General features: G+C 43.5%; 1 protein-coding gene across 2 annotated transcripts in view; it reads right to left on the reverse strand.

Moving 5' to 3' along the window:
• The window catches only part of RTN4 (reticulon 4), a 232,072-nt gene that overhangs the window by 41,003 nt on the left and 172,576 nt on the right, over window positions 1–18,493 (reverse strand). For both annotated transcript variants that reach the window (XM_085612601.1, XM_085612600.1), the window contains one exon: window positions 905–974. In XM_085612601.1, the coding sequence (XP_085468727.1) occupies window positions 905–974 (70 nt within the window). The remainder of the gene's footprint in view (window positions 1–904; window positions 975–18,493) is intronic.

The raw sequence follows: 18,493 nt of genomic DNA on the forward strand, positions 1-18,493 counted from the left end.
TAAAAGATCTACACCATCTAACAAGTGGATAAATTGTGTATGTCAGCAGTTGATTAGAGCACCTATTTTCACACTGGTCATTGTAAGTGTCAATCATAGGTCAAGCAAAGACTCAATCCTATTCAAATCTGCACCAATATGCAATCTGAGGACGGCTTACCTAAATACTAATAACTGCTTCCAGCTGAATAATATGGCTTTCATAAGAATGTTACTAGCACACAGGACAGCAGAGAGAGACCAGCAACACTCTTGAATGCTACACGTGGAAGAGAGGAAAACCTAGGATACGTCCTCCTGTCTTAAACAAATGTCACAAATAGGTAGGCTAAGTAAAATATAAGATTAGTTCTCACAAGTTTACAACCTTAGTTTTTTTTTTTTTTTTTTTTTTTAAGATTACCACACACGCTATTAGTGCCCTGCGTCATCTGATCTCATGATTAAAAAATGTAATCATACCAGGAACACCAAGAATAAAAGGATACCTAGGTGTTCCGATTAATTTGTATTGTAAAGACCCCGTCAGGAGATTATACAAAGTGCTCCCTGGAATAGGGTTGAGCCCATCCTGGGTTTTTTTTAGGGACCAGGAGGAGAGCCAATGATTAAGCATGACACCAATTTGGTGTTTGAGGATGGAAAAGGCATGGGGCACTGGGAAAGAAAAGCAGACATCAGTGTTTATAGTCCTATGCTGGGGTACTTTTAAGATAATTCATAGTTTTTGATATTTGTTTGAAGCAATAGCATTAGTACAATTTAATTCTGCGAGATAAAGCAAAACCTTGCAATTTAGAGGTAACCATTAGTAAGAACGTGATATATTTCTTGGCGCCAGCATTTCATCCCGATTATTAAAGTACACCAATTGTTCATTCATACCTAGCACCATGCTACTTACCCAAAATCAGTAGTGTCAGACCATTGAACAAGGCACCAACATAAGTGAACACCCACATCAACACTGCAAACTAAAACAAAAAAGTATCCATCAGTAAACAGTTGTATCCATATTCGAAATACAAGACTGAGTGAACTTCCAAGGGATGATATCTTTAATGACGTCGGCCATGCAAGTATCTTCATTTCAATAAATATAGACTTATTTTTGCAGTAACCCATAAATTACACATTTATGCAACAGCTTGGGGATGTAAATCTATATAAATAATTAAAACAAAAGATATCCGTAGCAAATAAGCCCTTTTGGAGAATACAATTACACTCACTAGACATGTAGATTTGACTGACAGCATCATTTTGTTTAGTGATACTTATTAGATGTCAGGGATACGTGAGCACAGCGATGCAACAGAGGCATTATTGAGAGTCAAGGATCTCATTTCATTAGAAAATATTGCCCTGCTTAATCTGGCATGATGATGAAATAAACAGATGAAGAAAGAGTGCAGCTGGCGACCACTAGAACGAGGAACTCCGGCAGAATTCTACTGGCTCTGGAGTACATGAAGTTTGTGCTACTTCAATAGGAGCTTGGCATGGTCATCTAATTAACCCACCTACTTCCATACTTGAATGCATAAAGACCTGCCTTGTTTTCAGCTTCAACTAGGTTGTCCAACATCTTGCCCCTTTGAGATTCAAAGGACATTTGAAAATTGTCAATCCCCACTTTCACATATACAATTTTGGCCATGGATGCAGGCACCACATATTGCTAAAACCTCAGGGCTTCTGATCAGGCTGGGAAGGAAAGAGGAGTGCTGGTGTAGGGAAAAGCGAGAAAGGGAGAGCAAACAGTTTAATAAAAGGTGTGCAAAAAATAACCAGGCTTTGATATTTCTGCATACTTTGATATCATACTCAGTGGATCTTAAACTTTGTGGCACAACATTCTAGAGATTAATGCTCATCACTTGTAATGCACTTGATGGTGGGTAAAGTACATTCTTTTTCATAGAGGTCTAGCTGTGTTTTAGGGAGAGTTCAGATATAAGCTACATTTAGCGAAAGCATTACTTGCTGAGCATTGTGAATGACGACAAGCTTTAAACTGTCCTCTTTCTTTGACTAATACTCAATGGAGGGAAGATAGGGTGACTGTGTATCAGTCACGAGCACTAGAGCAAAGTCTCACTGCTGAGTTTTTACAACTTGGACCTTTTTCAAGCGGTAAACAGTGTCCAGATCAAGGATAGAACCGCAGTAACCCACTTAGGGAAACGGTTAAGCCTTAGGTTCCTGGTCAGGCCTAAAGTTGCCAGAGGTAATGATAGCTGGGAAATGTGCCGTAAGAGGGAGGGGTGACATCCCACTATCACCCAGATTTAATCTGTAGCAAAGAAGAAGTCAATGTCAGAAAGGGCTTGTTGCCTTAGGCCCTCTCAGTCACCCCTGACCGCCTCCTACAAAGATGAACCCCTAAAGGGACCATGCCTTAGCTGGAGTGGTACACATGCACATTGAAGAGTGAGGCTTCAAACCCTCCCAGCTCAGGGCCCAGTTGCAACCTTCTCTTGTCCGCCCTGCATGGCTAAAACATTTCGGCTCCCAGAAATGCTCACATTTCACTAATAGAAATTGAGTTGTTCCACGAGGACTAAATTGGACTTTGCAAATCGATCCTTTTTAACTATCCATTCTTTTCCTCTCTGCCCTTTCGGTTTCAAGTCTGCACATCGAATTTTCTTTCATGAAATGAAAAAATGAGTGCAAGTAATCTTGCGGGACCAAGAAGCTGCTTCCACTGTTCCAAGCAGACTTTCACAGAATGGAGATGAGGCAGTAATGGGGGAGCCCTTTTGAAGTTACCCATTCAACAAACTAAATATTTTTGGTTATTGTGAATAGCTATCAACAAGGGAAAAAAGGTATTACAATGTAAATGTACAAAGCTTTGAAAGATCACATCAACATTTGTAGAAAAATGCATCATGGGTAATGTCTCATGCAAAAAAAAACTGCTACGAGTCCGAAAGGAATATGGTGTAGCGGTTCATACTCTATTTTAGAGCCTCCATCTAATAGTGGGGAAAAAACAAGTTACTTACCTTGAGTAATGCTTTTTCTGGTGAATGATCTGATTGCAGATGACTCACCTCACTCACTCACTCATCCCCCATAAGGAAGGAAAAGAGTCTAGGTATCTTCTGAACGATCAATTATCCTCATCTGACCAGGTCAATTGTATTACATCATCCTGCTTTTACACCCTGAAGATTATGAGAAAAATCTTACCTTTTATCCCGATGGATCTAAGGAAAACAGTAATTGTGACCCTGGTGTTATCGCAGATTGATTACTGTAATGCCCTTTATTTAGGTGCAAATAAAAGGACCATATGTAGGCTTCAATCACTTCAAAACACGGCAGCATGATCACTACTTAAAATACCAAAATTTAACTTGGTGTCCAAAGGTATCTGAGAGCTCAATTGGTTGCCGGTCCAGACGAGGGTTCAATCTAAGTCCTTGTGCATTGTTCACAGGACCCTTTACGGGATATGACCTGCCTATTTCAATAATCGAATTAGATGGCACGTTCCACAACGCAACCTCAGATCATCGACTGCCTGCTGGTTGGTCATCCCCAGGGTGAAGACCTTAAAATGGGGTGGAAGAAGCTTCTTTCATCTGGCCCCCAAACTTTGGAACACTCTGCTTTTTACCCTTAGATGCCGAACCAACAGACAAGTGTTCAGAACTGTGCTGAAAACATGGCTGTTTGCGCCCAACTTTTAACCTCTGTTCACCTCCTCTGCCCAGGTTATGACCGCTCCAGCGCTAAAACGCCTCGGCACACGCGCGCTTTATAAAACCTTCATTTCATTTGAACATTACTGAGTGCCAGAATGGATCTGGATTTTTTCACAGCAACTGCTTCAGCACGCATGTGGGTGGTGCCACTAGATTCTGCAGCGGCCTGGCATCTCAAAGCGATGGAAGAAATCTACATATAGGCATCGCAAATAGGCACTTAAGTAAGTTCCATCTAACTTGGAACCCAATTAGAATCATAAGAGTCCACTCCAAAGAATGAATCCCTCTTGGGTGTCAGTAAGGAATTTCTTCTTCTGTTGAAGAGCCAAATGCAGATTTTGAACTTTTTTTTAATAGATACCAAAGCAGTAACTCTTAAAAGATAGAAGGTCTGAGGAGTTGACTCACGCCAAGAAGTCCTTCAAAACTGAGAACAGCACTGAGCACAACAGAACTGAGTAGGAAAAATGTCCCACTCTGTGGATTTGACTGCTGAGGCAGGAGTGCTTGGTTAATTTATTCACTGATGCCCAAGTAGCAGCCTAGCAGATGTGGAGTACTGGAATACCCCTCTTCTATGCAGTTTTGGCAGGCTTAGCTCTGGTGTACTGAGCCTGTAGGGCCTTGGGGGGCTCCTTTTTGGCCATGGCATCACATTTTTATAACCGGACAATCCACCTGAACAGAGTTTGTTTCTGCACCATCCTTCCCTTCTTAGCACGAGCTCGCCACCAACTCTGCACTCTTGTGAGCTCAACATAAAAACTGGGAGCTCTTTTCCAGACCACCCTATGAAGTCTCCCCCTCCTCCTTTGAACATGTGCCTGAAAAAAAAAAAAAGTGGGAAGGGTACTATACTGGCCCATGTGGATGGGTGATGGAACTTTCAGCAGAATTTAGGCATGCATCTGCAGCACCAATTTGTCACTGAAGAATGTGGCATGCGGGTTTTACTTATAGCACCTGCCGGTCACTGACACAGCGTGAAGAGGTAATTGCAATGAGTAACACAATTTTGATAGCTAGCAGTTGAAGAAAACATCTGCACATAGGCTCAAAAGGTGTGAACATCAGGAATGAAACAAGCATATTAAAATCTGACTGAGGTATAATGACAGTTGTTAGTGTAAACATGTACAAGAGTCATTTTAGAAAGTGCATCCGAACTGGTGACTTGAATACTGAAGATTGGTTAGGTGAACATAAAGAGGATGAAAGGACCAACTAATAATCTTTGAACGGTGCCTACTGCAAAGCCTTGCTGGGCCAGAAAGGAAAATGCTACTTACCAGTATGCATCTGTTCTTGGCATGTAGAGCTGCAGATTCACACACTGTACATATATATCGCCATCTGGTGTTGAGCCCGGATATTTGCACTTTGTTGTTGTATTGGAATAATTCTTTGGAAGTCACAAGATAGGGGATTCCTCCTCTGGACAATAGTGCGCATGGGCATCGACTCCATCTTCAGATTGCTTTTTCGCCAAGAAGGGAAATGGAGTTTTGTGAGAAACAGAAAAAGATGTCCATGTATGTTGTATCTAATTAAGATAATACTGGAACAGATAAAGGTAGCCAGGGAGGTGGGTGGGCGTGTGTGAATCTGCAGCTCTACATGCAAAGAACAGATGCATACTGTTGAGTAGCATTTTCCGTTTGAGGCACATGAGCTGCAGATCACACACTGTGCATAGATTGCATAGCAGTACTCCTCTTTAGCGGTGACACCCAGTAGCTGTTGCAGTAGTCTGAAATAGTGTTTTGAGAACAGCCTGGCCCACACTAGCTTGTTGCTTTGCCTGCACATCTACACAATAGTGTTTTGTGAATGTGTGCGGTGTAAACCATGTAACTGCTTTGCAGATATCATCTAAGGGAATGTTCCCTTAAAATGCCATGGAAGCCCCTATTTTGCGGGTAGAGTGGGCTTTAGGGGGAACAGATAGTGCATGTTTTACTTTGTGATAGCAAGTTTGTATACATTAGACAATCCACCTTGCAATTCCAGACTTTGATATGGGATTGCCTTTATGTGGTGGTGAGAAGAATACAAAAAGTTTTTTTGTTTTGCGAAAAGGTTTTGTTCTGTCAATATAGTAAAGGAGTGCTTTATTCACGTCTAGTGTAAGAAGAGCTCTTTCTGCTACTGTTTGTGGTTGCGAGAAGAACACTGGCAACTCAACAGATTGGTTGAGATGGAAGGGAGAAATAACTTTAGGAAGGAATTTGGGATTTATTCTGAGAACCACTTTGTTATGATGGAGTTGTAAAAATGGTTCTTGAATAGTTAGTGCCTGTAACTCACTGACTCTTCTGAGAGATGTAATGGCCACAAGGAAAGCGACTTTCCATGTAAGAAATTGTAGCTCACATTTATGTAGAGGTTCAAATGGAGGACCCATTAATCTAGTGAGGACGATGTTCAGATTCCACACTGGAGAGGGTGGTACCCTGGGAGGAATTATTCTTTTGAGGCCTTCGATAAATGCTTTAATGGCAGGTACCTTGAACAATGACAAATGTTGTCTATTTTGTAGGTAAGCTGCTATGGCAGCGAGATGTAATCTAATTGATGTGTATGCTAGATTACATCTTTGAAGATGCAGCAGGTAACATATGACGTGTTGAATGGACGCATCTAGAGGATTGATGGTGTTGTTGGTACAGTATATAACAAATCTTTTCCACTTGGCTGCATACAGGCTCTAGTGGTGGGGCCTCTCTGATAACGTTCGTACAATCAGGTGGAAGATTGAGGTAACCAAATTCTAGGACTTCAGGAGCCAGATGGCTAGGTTGAGCTGATCTGGATGTCTGATCTCTCCATGGTTCTGTGTTCAGAGTTGTGGGGAGAGGTGTAGTTTTTGGTGCGGGACTACTGATGGGTCCAGCAATGTTGTGTAGCATGGTTGTCTGGCTCATGTTGGAGCAACTAGGATCAGTGTTAGTAACTGTTGTTGCAGCTTGCACATCACTAATGGAATGAGTGGGAGAGGCGGAAAAGCGTACGCAAATTTGCCTGACCAATTCATCCATAACGCATTGCCTTTGGACAATAGGTGTGGATATCTGGCGGCGAAGCTTGGGCATTTTGTGTTGTAATGTGTGGCGAAGAGATCCAGCTCTAGATGCCCCCACATTTGAAAAAATGGTTGAAGAACTTGTGGATGAAGTTCCCACTCGTGAATCTGTTGTGTTTGACGACTTAACAGATCTGCCATCTGATTCTGAATTCCTGGAAGATGTTGGGCTAAAAGAAATAGGTTTTGAGGAATAGCCCACCTCCATATGCTCTGAGCTAGTTGAGAGAGCTGCAGAGTGCGCGCCCCCCTCGTTTTTGTAAATAATACATTGCTGTCATATTGTCCATTCGGACTAAGACAGCCTTGCCTGAAATGTGTTTCTAGAATGATTTTAATGCCAGAAAGATTGCTAGTAACTCCAAATGATTGATGTGGATTAGCTTTTAGGTGTCCATGTGCCCTGTATGGTGTGATGTAGTAGATGAGCTTCCCAGCCGGTGAGCGATATGTCTGCTGTTAGCACATTCTGTGGAACCGGCTCTAGGAACAGTCGGAAGGTTTTGGGTGTTCCACCACTGCAGAGAGCAGTGTGTTCGCCCGTTCACCAACACCAGATCTGTTAGCTGACCTTGAGCTTGGTTCCACTGATGTGCTAAGCATTCCTGTAAGGGGCGCATCTGGAGTCTTACATGAGGTACTATAAATATACAAGAGGCCATCATCCCTATTAGTTGCATAAACACATCGAGCTGGAAGGGAGTGTTGCGGCTGGAATTTTGTTATAAGGGCTTGCATGCTTGCAATCCTGGCTGGACTGGGATATGCAAGGCCTTTTGAGGTGTTTATTGTGGCACCTAGATACTGTTGGATGTGGGGCGGTTGGAGTAGAGACTTTGGGAGGTTTATTGTAAACCCCAAGTCGTGAAGTAGTTGGATTGTGGTGTGTGTGTGTGATTTACACACTGGGTATGCAACTTGGCTTTTATGAGCCAGTCATCCAAATATGGGAAGACGTGAATTTGTGGTCTTCTTAAGTGGGCTGCTACCACTGCCAGACATTTTGTGAAGACTCTGGGTGCTGTGATGACTCCGAATAGGAGAACCTTGAACTGCTGACCGTCCACTACAAATCGAAGATATTTACTGTGAGCAGGGTGAATGGGAATGTGGAAGTAGGCATCCTTGAGATCTAAGGTGGCAAGGAAATCGCCTTGTTTGAGTAGAGGAAGGACCTGTTGAAGAGTGATCATATGAAAATGGTCTGATTGTATGTAGAGGTTTAATGGTCTGCGGTCCAAGATGGGCCTTCTTTGGAATGAGAAAATACAGGGAGTAAACCCCTGTGTTTTGATGATGCAGGGGAACTGGTTCTATTGCATGTTTTTGTAGGAGGGAAAGCATCTCGTTTTAGAAGCGTTAAATGCTCTGCTGAAATTGGACGCTGTTTGGGTGGTATGTTTGGGGGAGTTGAAGTGAGCTCTAGGCAATACCCGTATTGGATGATTTGTCTCACCCACCTGTCCGTGGTAATGGCGTTCCAGACAGATAGGAACTGTAGCAATCTTCCCCCGAATGAAATATAATGGTCTGGGGGGAGTGAAGGGAAGTCATTGTTTGGAGGTGGAGGCAGTGCGAGTATTGATAGTTTTGCCTCTACCCTTGTAGCCTTCTATGTAATAACCTCTGGTAGCCGAGGTCTGGGTGGGTCTTTTATAGGAGGTGGAGGCGTTATCAGTGGTAAAACCTCTAGAGGCGCCCCTATAAGAGGAGCGACGAAAGGAACTTCTGGGAGTTTGCGATTGCAAAGCTCTCATTGATTTGGCAGTATCAGTATATTTTTTCATCTTTTTCAAAGATGAATCTACACTAGACCCAAATAAATGTTCCTGGTCAAACGGTTGGTTTAGTATGGTAGTTTGAACCTCAGGTTTGAACCCCGAAATACGTAGCCACGCATGTCGGGGCAAAAGGACACTGGTATTTATAGCTCGGGAGGCTGTGTCTGCAGCATCCAGAGCGCATCGAAATGGAGGCATTGGTTATAAGTTTGCGTTCCTGGATGAGATCATTGGCCCTTGTTTTATATTGATCAGGAAGGTGTTATAGTAGGGTCTCTAGTTCATCATTTTGTGCCCTATCGTACCTAGCCAACAAAGCCTGTTTGTTGGCATTTCTCCATACGTTGGCTGCTTGGGATGCTGTTCTTTTCCCAGATGCGTTGACTCCTTATCAGGAGGTGGAGCACCGCCTGAGGTTTGGGAGTTAGCCCTTTACCTGGCGTTGGAGAGTACCAAGGAATCTAAGGGAAGCTGCCCTTTAATGTAAACAGGGTCAACTGGGGCAGACTTGTATCTCTTTTTCACTCTGGGGTTAATGACTCTAGCCCTTACAGGATCCTTAAAGATTTCAGGTGCGTGTTTGATTACCCCTTTTAACATTGGGAGAATGGAAGTGGACCTTTGAGATGCTACAAAAGTGTCCATGAGGAAATCTTCTACAGGGTCTGTGTGCAAATTCACACCCTGGTATTCTGCAGCTCTGTGTATGAGCTGAATGAATCCTATAGTATCCTCTGGACAGATATCATCTTGTGGTGTATCAGGAACATCTGGTGTGCCATAACAGTCCCATGGGTCATTTGGGATATTAGGATGACTAGGTTCCCCTAAAGGTTCATCATCCCCTTCGTCCCCAAAGGTGTCATCCTAAGGTGGAGGAGATTGTGAGGGTACTGGAGATGAGATAGGAGAGATGTGGTGTGGTGGAGGAGGTGGAGAAGGAATTCTTAAAGGAGAAGTGGCAATGTCTCTCTTCTTTAAAGGGCGTGGAAGTGGTGCAGGTTTGTCCATTTTCCTTTTCCTCGAAGTACCAAGTATAAGTTGACCTGTCTTGGGGTCTATTTCGAGAGTTTTTTGGGTTGGATCAGGCCGAAAAAGCTCCTCCTCTGGAGTGTGTTCCAGTGTCGATTTTTTCAGGTCTGACTGAGTGGCACAAGTTTTTTGGAGTGGTTTATGCTCCTTAGGTTTCGAATCGGGAGTTTTCCTGGGTTCCGTTGGGGTCTTCAGAACCGGTTGTTCGTTTGGTTCCGAAAGTTGAGTGCCAGTGGATTTCGGGGCCGAATGGGCTGATGTGGAACCAGGCTTCGGTGCGAACGAAGACAGTGGTTTCTCTTTGGGTTGGTCTTTTGTTTTTGGTACCGGGGATTGGGGTTCCAGTACTGACGACAGGCTGGCTCGATCCAGAGTGGCCAGTTGACTTCTTTGTCCCGGTGTGCACCTAGGCCTGAAGGTGAAGGTGTTACCGAAGCCTTTTTATGAATGGGTTTTTGGGGGGTGGAGGGGGCCTGCCCTGGAGTGATGGGGTCGTCTTTGACGTCGGAATAGTTTGCTTCGGAGGCGCTAATGTTGCCATCTTCGATCTGCTTCTGCTCCAGTACATTGATGCCTTCTTGGAAGATATCGTCGGTATCGATAATGATGATCGAGCCATGCTTCTTCGAGCCCCGACGATCCCGTATTGTTTTCTCGGGGCGGAAAGAGGCACAAGCTGGACAGTCTTTGGCCTCGTGCTCGGGCGAAAGGCAGAGGTTACACACTTCGTGAAGATAAGCGTGTGGAAACTTGGATCCACATTGAGGACACTTTTTGAAAGGAGTCCTTTCCATGAGCCAAAAGGCCTAATGGCGCAGCTAGGCCCAAAGGCCTGCATCGACGACCGGAATCGAAGAATTCAAGTTTGTAGAGAAGCATGTCGAATGGGAAACGCAATCTACAATACAGAAGAATGGGTGAAGGATTGCGGGTCGAAAGATAGAACGATAACGACACCGAACTGGAGCGTGACAAACACATCCGAGCCCAATGGCGGAAAAAAACAATCTGAAGATGGAGTCGATGCCCATGCGCACTATTGTGCAGAGGAGGAGTCATCTATCTTGTGACTTCCAAAGACTTGTTCCAATACAACAACAAAGTGCAAACATCAGGACCCAACACCAGATGGCAATCTATGCACAGTGTGTGATCTGCAGCTCATATGCCTCGAACTGGCATAAATAACAAAACATCAGATAACTTGGCCTGACAAGAATCAGCTTGATGGCCTCTTCACTAGGCTACAAGCTCATTCTAAAGAAACCACTCATTGCAGCAGCTCCATCTCCTCACAACAAAGTGATGGTTGTGGAGATTCAGGTGTTGGGCCCAACCCTTTTGCTGAAACAGGAGGTCCTCCTGAAGAGGTTGCCAGATTAGGAGACAAACGCTCAGTCTTAACAGATCAGGGAACCTTACTCTCCTGGACCAAGCTAGAGCCATCAAGATAATCTGAAGCTGGTCTTTCCAGATCTTCTGCCAAACTTAGGGCAGTATGCGGCGAGAGAGTGTACAGGAGACCTGCGCCCCACAGCTAACAGAATGAGATTCCCAGGGAGCCTCCTGGTAGAAAAACTAGTGCGCAGTAATCTCGACATTGCGTGTGCACAGCGGTGGCAAAAACACCAAAGCACACTCACTGGGCAAAGATGATGTGAACCACTTTAGGATAGAGATGCCATTCATGGTCCATCAGCTGATGTCTGCTCAGCTGGTGCACCCTTGTGTTCAGCGAGCCTTGCAAATGAATAACTACTAGGAATAACCCCTGTGGGTCCAGCCACTTCTTAAGTCACAGCACCTACTGACACAAGGTAGACGACCCCTCACTACACTGTTAGCTGCATTACAACATGGAGGTTGTGCTGGCTGTCAAGACCTGAACTGGCCTCCCCTTGACGGATTAGAGGAAGGCCTTCAGAAGACACCCAATGGCTCGGAGTTCTAAGTTATTAATATGAAGCTTCTGCTTCACTGGAGACAAAAGGCCCCTATCCAGACTTCTCCAAAATGGCCACCCAACTCTGAGATGGTGCATCAATCACCACTGTGAGCTCTGGTCAGGCTAGGGAGAACAGCCTGCTACAGAACAGGTTGGTGTCCACTTGCCACTACTGAAGGTCCAGGACGGTTTACTTTGCCCAAAAGACAATTCTGATGTCGAGCCCACTAGAGACAGATGTTCCATTGCAAGTCTTGCATGTGCCTGGGGGCACATAGAATACATGAGACCAGATTCCAAAGAAGCCTCAGAGCAACTGCAACAGAACCAAGGATTAAGCCCAAACCCATGGGATCATATATGTCCCAGACTCACTGTGGGGGAGAAACAGTTTTTTCTTGTCTGAAATTAAAGAGTCAAGCACGTTTTTGTTCGGCAAACCTTTGAAACACTCATGGCGGGATTTAACTTTATTTCAGTCAGATACAATTTAAAATTGGAGGTTGCAAATTTCATTCTCAATGAATGTTTATGGATGTTAGTCAATTATCTAGGAAGGTTGACAGATACCTTATTGCACTTCCATTTCATCCAACACAGACTTTAAAAGTGCCAGAAGGTGTATGGTGTATTGTGAGCCAAATAAGCAAACCGAACATTCCACTGCTCAAGCCTTCCTAATGACCGGAATCCAAGCCTAGTTTGGGCCTTAACCATCTTATATGGAAGGCCAATCACTGTCCAGACGTTTAACATTTGATTAAACCTAGCCAACTTGAAAGTTCGCCACAGTGAGCTTGTTTCCCCAACATCTGGCACAGGAAAAACTGCACAAGAGAAACAGATCAGTCATAGTGGTAGATGGTATGTATGTAGACTTTAATGAACCTTTCAATACAGTTCAAAAGAGAATACATATAAACAAGAGAATGAGACCCGTAGTTAAGTAAACTCGTTTACGAATGGAGATGGAAACATCTGGTAGACCGACATACTTCAGAAAAAAGCAAACAAAGACAGTCTTTTTGTTCAATTCTGGCCTCCAGGTGGAGTTTATTTCTTTTGCCACCAAGGGCATTTTGTTGGGTGTTTAGCATCAAAGTCTTCCTTTTGACGAAGTCTCCTTCGCGTGAGATTCCTGGTCCCTCAAGAGCTTGACTGTTTTCTGGATTAGAGGTTCTAATGGCTTACCATCAACTGTGTCTTCAACCTCAACCCATGGTTTTTTTCATGGTTATACTTTCAGTCGATCGCCTGTGCCTTTGGAGTCAGTGTAGCAAGTTAGGATTTCAGCTCTGCTCCACAGTGCCCTACTGGGTTACCCAGTGCTTTCTTATATCACTGGTGTCTTTTTCCACACAACCTAGATGACCGTGGAAGTTCTGTTTCTTTAGAATGTATCACTTGACAGCCCAGGTGTTTAAGCGATGCCTGCTTGTGCTGAAAATATGACATGGCAGAGGTTGCAGACCCATTTTTCCCCTATCTTTAGAGTCTGGTGGAAAATTGACACATACGCCACACCCTTTTGAACTGTAGTCCTTCAGTAGAAAGGAGTTAAACACCTTGTTGCTGTCTTTCTGTGCAGACTTGTGGTGGCACTTCGGGCATGATTTATACAAAATATCCTCCATATCCATCGTTTATTTTCTAACCCATGTGGTAGAGGACTTTGTGTGGAAAACGTCCAATGCTGGTGTGTATTTTCAGTGCTTTCCTCGTCTCCCTCAATGTGTCAATGGTTCTGCTGCTTTCCTCTGATTTTCTACAGTTTTTCAGGTTTATTTATCCAGAACTGTTTTCCTTCTCTTTCGCTCCAGAGCTCAGCTGTGCTTCCAGACCCAATTGCCAAAAAGAGGTCTGAAGACAGAGACCACATCAAAGGGATTCTGGGCCATACATCTAATGGCTTTTTTTTGTTTTAATTTTTTATTGTCAACATAAAGGTGAAATATAAAGCCAATTTGTACAAACTGAATCATAATCACAAACGTAATCATAATAATCCAGTCTTTTACATTACGCAAAAGAAAAAAAAGAAAGAAATCAGTTATAGTTGAATGAATTTTACTTAAAATCGTCCTTTGTGCATGTCAAGTGCATGTAGGTTATGCATATAGTAGGTATCTGGCAGTATGTCCCTAGTTTTGCGCCAGTGAGTACTAAAGCCACTGAAATGCATTTTGGTTACCCCAGGTTTAATACGGCACAAAGTAGAGAATGAGGACAGCTTCCACATACAGTGGAAGTGTACTGCCTGCTTTCCTGTGGTTGAAGGGTGAAGATCCAGATATTGAAGTAAGGAGGATGAAGACAGGGCTACTTTTAGAAATTACATGAAGACTTTGTTAGCAAGGGGCTGCTGATAAGTTATTCTTGAGCACTGCCATTTGGGTGAAGAGGGGACTGCAGTTTGTACTGTTCAAGAGGAGGACAATTCTAGTTTAAAATGAACCTTTTGTTTGTCCCTGATCCCTGTTTTATAGAGGCTTACTGCCAGGTGCAGAAAACTCACACCTGTTTGTGTTCATGCGGTTAGTGCTCCTGTTTGGCGACGGTCCCAGTGCTACCCGATGAGAGAACAATCACTTTACACAAAGGCCGTGTCTGGAGAGCTGCTTGAGATGGTCACTTGAAAAGAGAATCAATACAAACTGGTTCTTAAGGTTGAAGCAGTGGATCTACATCAAGTCTGGAAAATGTGTATAAAAGTGAGATTCAAACTATCCTACTCTGCTTCAGTCCCAGGTTCTTCTGGATTAAATAAAGGAGTACACCACACCGCGTTCATAGTCCTAGTGTGAAATTACTCCCCGACAGCCAGTCTACCCAAGGTGAGGGCACATCACCTAATGTCAAAGGTGTATAAAAGTGAGATTCAAACTATCCTACTCTGCTTCAGTCCCAGGTTCTTCTGGATTAAATAAAGGAGTACACCACACCGCGTTCATAGTCCTAGTGTGAAATTACTCCCCGACAGCCAGTCTACCCAAGGTGAGGGCACATCACCTAATGTCAAAGGTGTATAAAAGTGAGATTCAAACTATCCTACTCTGCTTCAGTCCCAGGTTCTTCTGGATTAAATAAAGGAGTACACCACACCACGTTCATAGTCCTAGTGTGAAATTACTCCCCGACAGCCAGTCTACCCAAGGTGAGGGCACATCACCTAATGTCTGCACCTCCTTATGGAGGAGCTGAGGTTCTGACTAGTGGCTAGAAGGCTTCCCAACTGCTAAGAGAAGGAAGGAATGTGCTTGGCTCTGCAGGAGGAGCGATCATCAAGAAGAAGTCCAGCATGCTCCTGATGTATGGAGCGCCCAGAAAAGGTACACAGTAAAAGAAGGCAGGAGCGACTCGTATTAAGAGTGGGTCCCTGGGCCTCTATGGGATTCCTACCCAAGAACTTACCCAATGGCTGTACTAAATCACGCCTGGCATGAATTCGGGCAGCCAATGCTAGAAAACAAAAACACGTCTCCACTGTATGCCTGATTGGCCTGAGAGGCCACAATTGCACATTGCCACAGTGAGTCTGATTGGAGTCTGAGGGCATGCCACAATAACTCAGACCTACCGAGCTGCATTCACCCAGAGACATCAGAACAATAGAGGGGCTACAGCAAAGCCAGAAAGAGCGGGCTGCCCATCTCTCACCACCCAACTTTCAGGAAAGGCATGCAGCCACTGACTGCAACTAGACTAAAAGACAGATGAGCTTTAAAGAAAGAGTGCAAGGACTTGAGCCATTTTTAATCCAAAGTAACCCTGGGAAAAGAACGAGTGATGGGTTTCTAAACACAATGGAAATTAACAGTGATATTATATGTACTTTTGCATAATTCATACCACTGCCATCAGATACTGAACCGTAGCAGTTAGGGATACCAGGTTCGGAAGGGCATACGAGAGACAGATGGTGCAGTGCATTCTAAAAAAAACAACCAGCGATACTACCCTGCATTCACTTACCCTAATTGATTGTGAAGTATCTAGGTCTGTTGAGCGATTAAAGTACTGAAAGTTATTGCAGAGGTCTTCAAACTGTAGGGCACGCGTCCCCCTGGGGGGCCATGCCTATGTTCCTATGGGGTGCAGATGCGTTTTTAAATACTTGTAAATGAAAATAGCCTGGAAGTGTGACTTCGTTTTTATTACATTTACAGGCTGTCTTCATTTACATTTAGCAGGTAAAGGGCATACTATGGCAACTGTTATTCTTTGTGCCGTAGCGGCGAGGTCAAAGGCGTGGCTAAAAAGAAAGGAACATGTTCTTGAAGTATTTTGTTAATTTTTTACATCTAGCCAGCTGCATATGAAATAATGTGCATACCATAAACCCCCCCCAAAAAATGCAAATTACACTAATCCTTTAGAACACTTTCTTTTATTCTGTCCAACCTCAATTCATTAATGCGATCACTGCAGTTATCTGTGAAATCAGAGTCACACAATTGAATTACCCTGCTTGGCAGAGTGTAAAATCCTGACTTGTGTATTTATAAATGCTATGAAGTCCCAGCCTGTAACACAAAGCATTGTGAATATGCAAGTCCTTATTTAAAAATTGGATAATACACTGTATAAGCAAGGTTGTTGGAATTATGCGGCCGGTAGGCGGAAATTATGTGGCAGGGTTGACTAAATTATGCGACAAAAAAAGCAAACCTATGCAAGTTAACGTAGTACTTTTTGTGATAGTGTTACTTTATTATTTTGATCAATTTTACACATGCCAACACTGTGGGCAAATGTTTCACCTCATTAGTGCCAGATTAACACCCAAATTCAGCAATAAGCAACAGAAAGCTGACTGTCCGCCTTTGCGATGGGCCTTCCACTGCTTGGCAATGTGTGTTGTTGCCTTTTTAGTAACTTGATCCATTTGACCTAGAAACACATTTTCGTTTGTTAAAAACTGTAGAATATGCACCAGATGGTGGATTATGTGACGTGGATTTCAAATGGACATCACTATCATTAGTGCATCAGGTACAGTGGCACTTGGGCAGTGCACCCCAATTTTGTCTGAGTTACTATCAAAATGGTGGATGGGAACCCTTTTTTCCTTGTTAGCACACGGGCCCTGGTTACCCTTGCTGCTCATGGAACAGGTCCAAAGCAAAAAAAGCGGCAAGATGAAGGATTTACTTTTTTTTTTCTTCTTTTTTTTTTTTAACACAAAAGGGCAGGCAACCTGCTTTGGACCTCATGTCTAGGCGTGACGGGCCAGTGGAGAGTGTGTGCAGAGTAGTAGGTATTATTTGTGATGCATGGGAGACACATTAGCTTAGGCCTCAGAGATGACAGAGTGGGGAAAGGGGCAAGATAGAGGCCCATTTTTAGGTCTCACCTGAGCCAGCTCATGCACATGCGCTGGTGAGACATTTAGTGAGTGGGCTTTAAAAAGCAGACCACAGCTTTTTGGGTGGCATAGAGCGTGCGGGTACGCGCACAGTGACTAGGAGAGGCACCATCTGGCTTTCCTCTCTCATCATGGTGTGCGCACATTGCACACCACTCGCCAGACGTGACGCTGCAGCTGCTTTCACTTTCAAGCGCTAGAAGGGACGGCAACAGCGCGCGATCTTGATCAGTTTCACTTTCACGGCCACGTCACTTTTACGGCCGCGCGGCCAATGCTTGTTTATGTTTGAAGCCAATGGATTACATCCAACCAGGCTCCTCCATTTACTTCCAGTTGCAAAAAGTATTTGCCTTACCTGTACAACCCAAGATGCCATGTGGAATGATTGTCAAATTTATCTCAGGGTGCATATAAAAAGGTACAACTTGACCAAGGTCGCCCAATCAGGCAAGGCATGTTTTCTAGTTTCCCCATCGTAAAAAAATAAAATTGGATGTCAGAAACCTGGATGCATTAATCCAAAGCTAACAACTGCTATCCCACCTAAATCAAAGACAATGACTACCATCACACTCCAGGAAAGAAGCTGGTGACTCTTATTTCAAGTATGTCACCCACTGATATTGTCAGTGGCTTTCAAGTTCGAAAACAATTTTCTTCACCTCCCACCCATTTTTTCTTCCCCCTTAACTCTTCTCTGAAGCCGACCTCTGCCATCTGCGTGCTATGAACCAACAATAACTGATTAAATGTAATCACATACATACTCTACGTACATAAATACATGCAAGTGTGTTCAACTTGAAACTTTCAGCGTCGGTATTTTAAAGTCCAGATTTAAAATGTCTATCGGTGCAGCAAATTTGATATGAGGTGAAGACTTTATTAATAATGCTAAATTCATCAAATTATATTCTCTTATGTCATGTACTTTTGTGTTTTTACGTAATACCAATCCTGCATGTCCACAAAAAATATCCTTCTGCAGTTCGTTACTGACAGTAGCACATGAGGACAAAGTTAGCAAATGCATCAGAAGCAGAAGGAACTAACTACAACTTGAAACGCTTCACTCTAAGTCCAGGTCTTTAGTTTGAGTGCCAATAAATGGTCACCTTTCAACGGGAACATAAATCACACCATAAAATTGAAACAGGCACATATGCGTGGTTCAGATGCTACTGCGTGCTATGTAACACACAGTTACGAACCTATTTTGATGACTGCAGTTTGTGCAGCAAAAACTGGAGAATACAAACGACTCCACAATTCACTCACTGATTCTGGTTTTAGAACACAGGGATTTAAATTGCTTTTATTTCAAAAAGATCAGAAAACCGAACAATACGACGCCTTGCAAAACAAGCCTTTTGCAATGCAATAGGTCTCGCATTTATGCAGGTTTGAGCTATTGACACTGCAAATGACAATCCCTTTTATTTTAGTTTTCGTTTGTAAAACACAAATAAAAAGGCATTGTCATTTACAATGCCAATAAGCTTAAACTCACGTTAATGCGAGACCTATTGCATTGCAAATGCTTGTTTAATAAGGGGCAGAGAA

The sequence above is a fragment of the Triturus cristatus genome, chromosome 6 (genome assembly GCF_964204655.1).
Source record: "Triturus cristatus chromosome 6, aTriCri1.1, whole genome shotgun sequence".
In the NCBI taxonomy this organism is placed as follows: domain Eukaryota; kingdom Metazoa; phylum Chordata; class Amphibia; order Caudata; family Salamandridae; genus Triturus; species Triturus cristatus.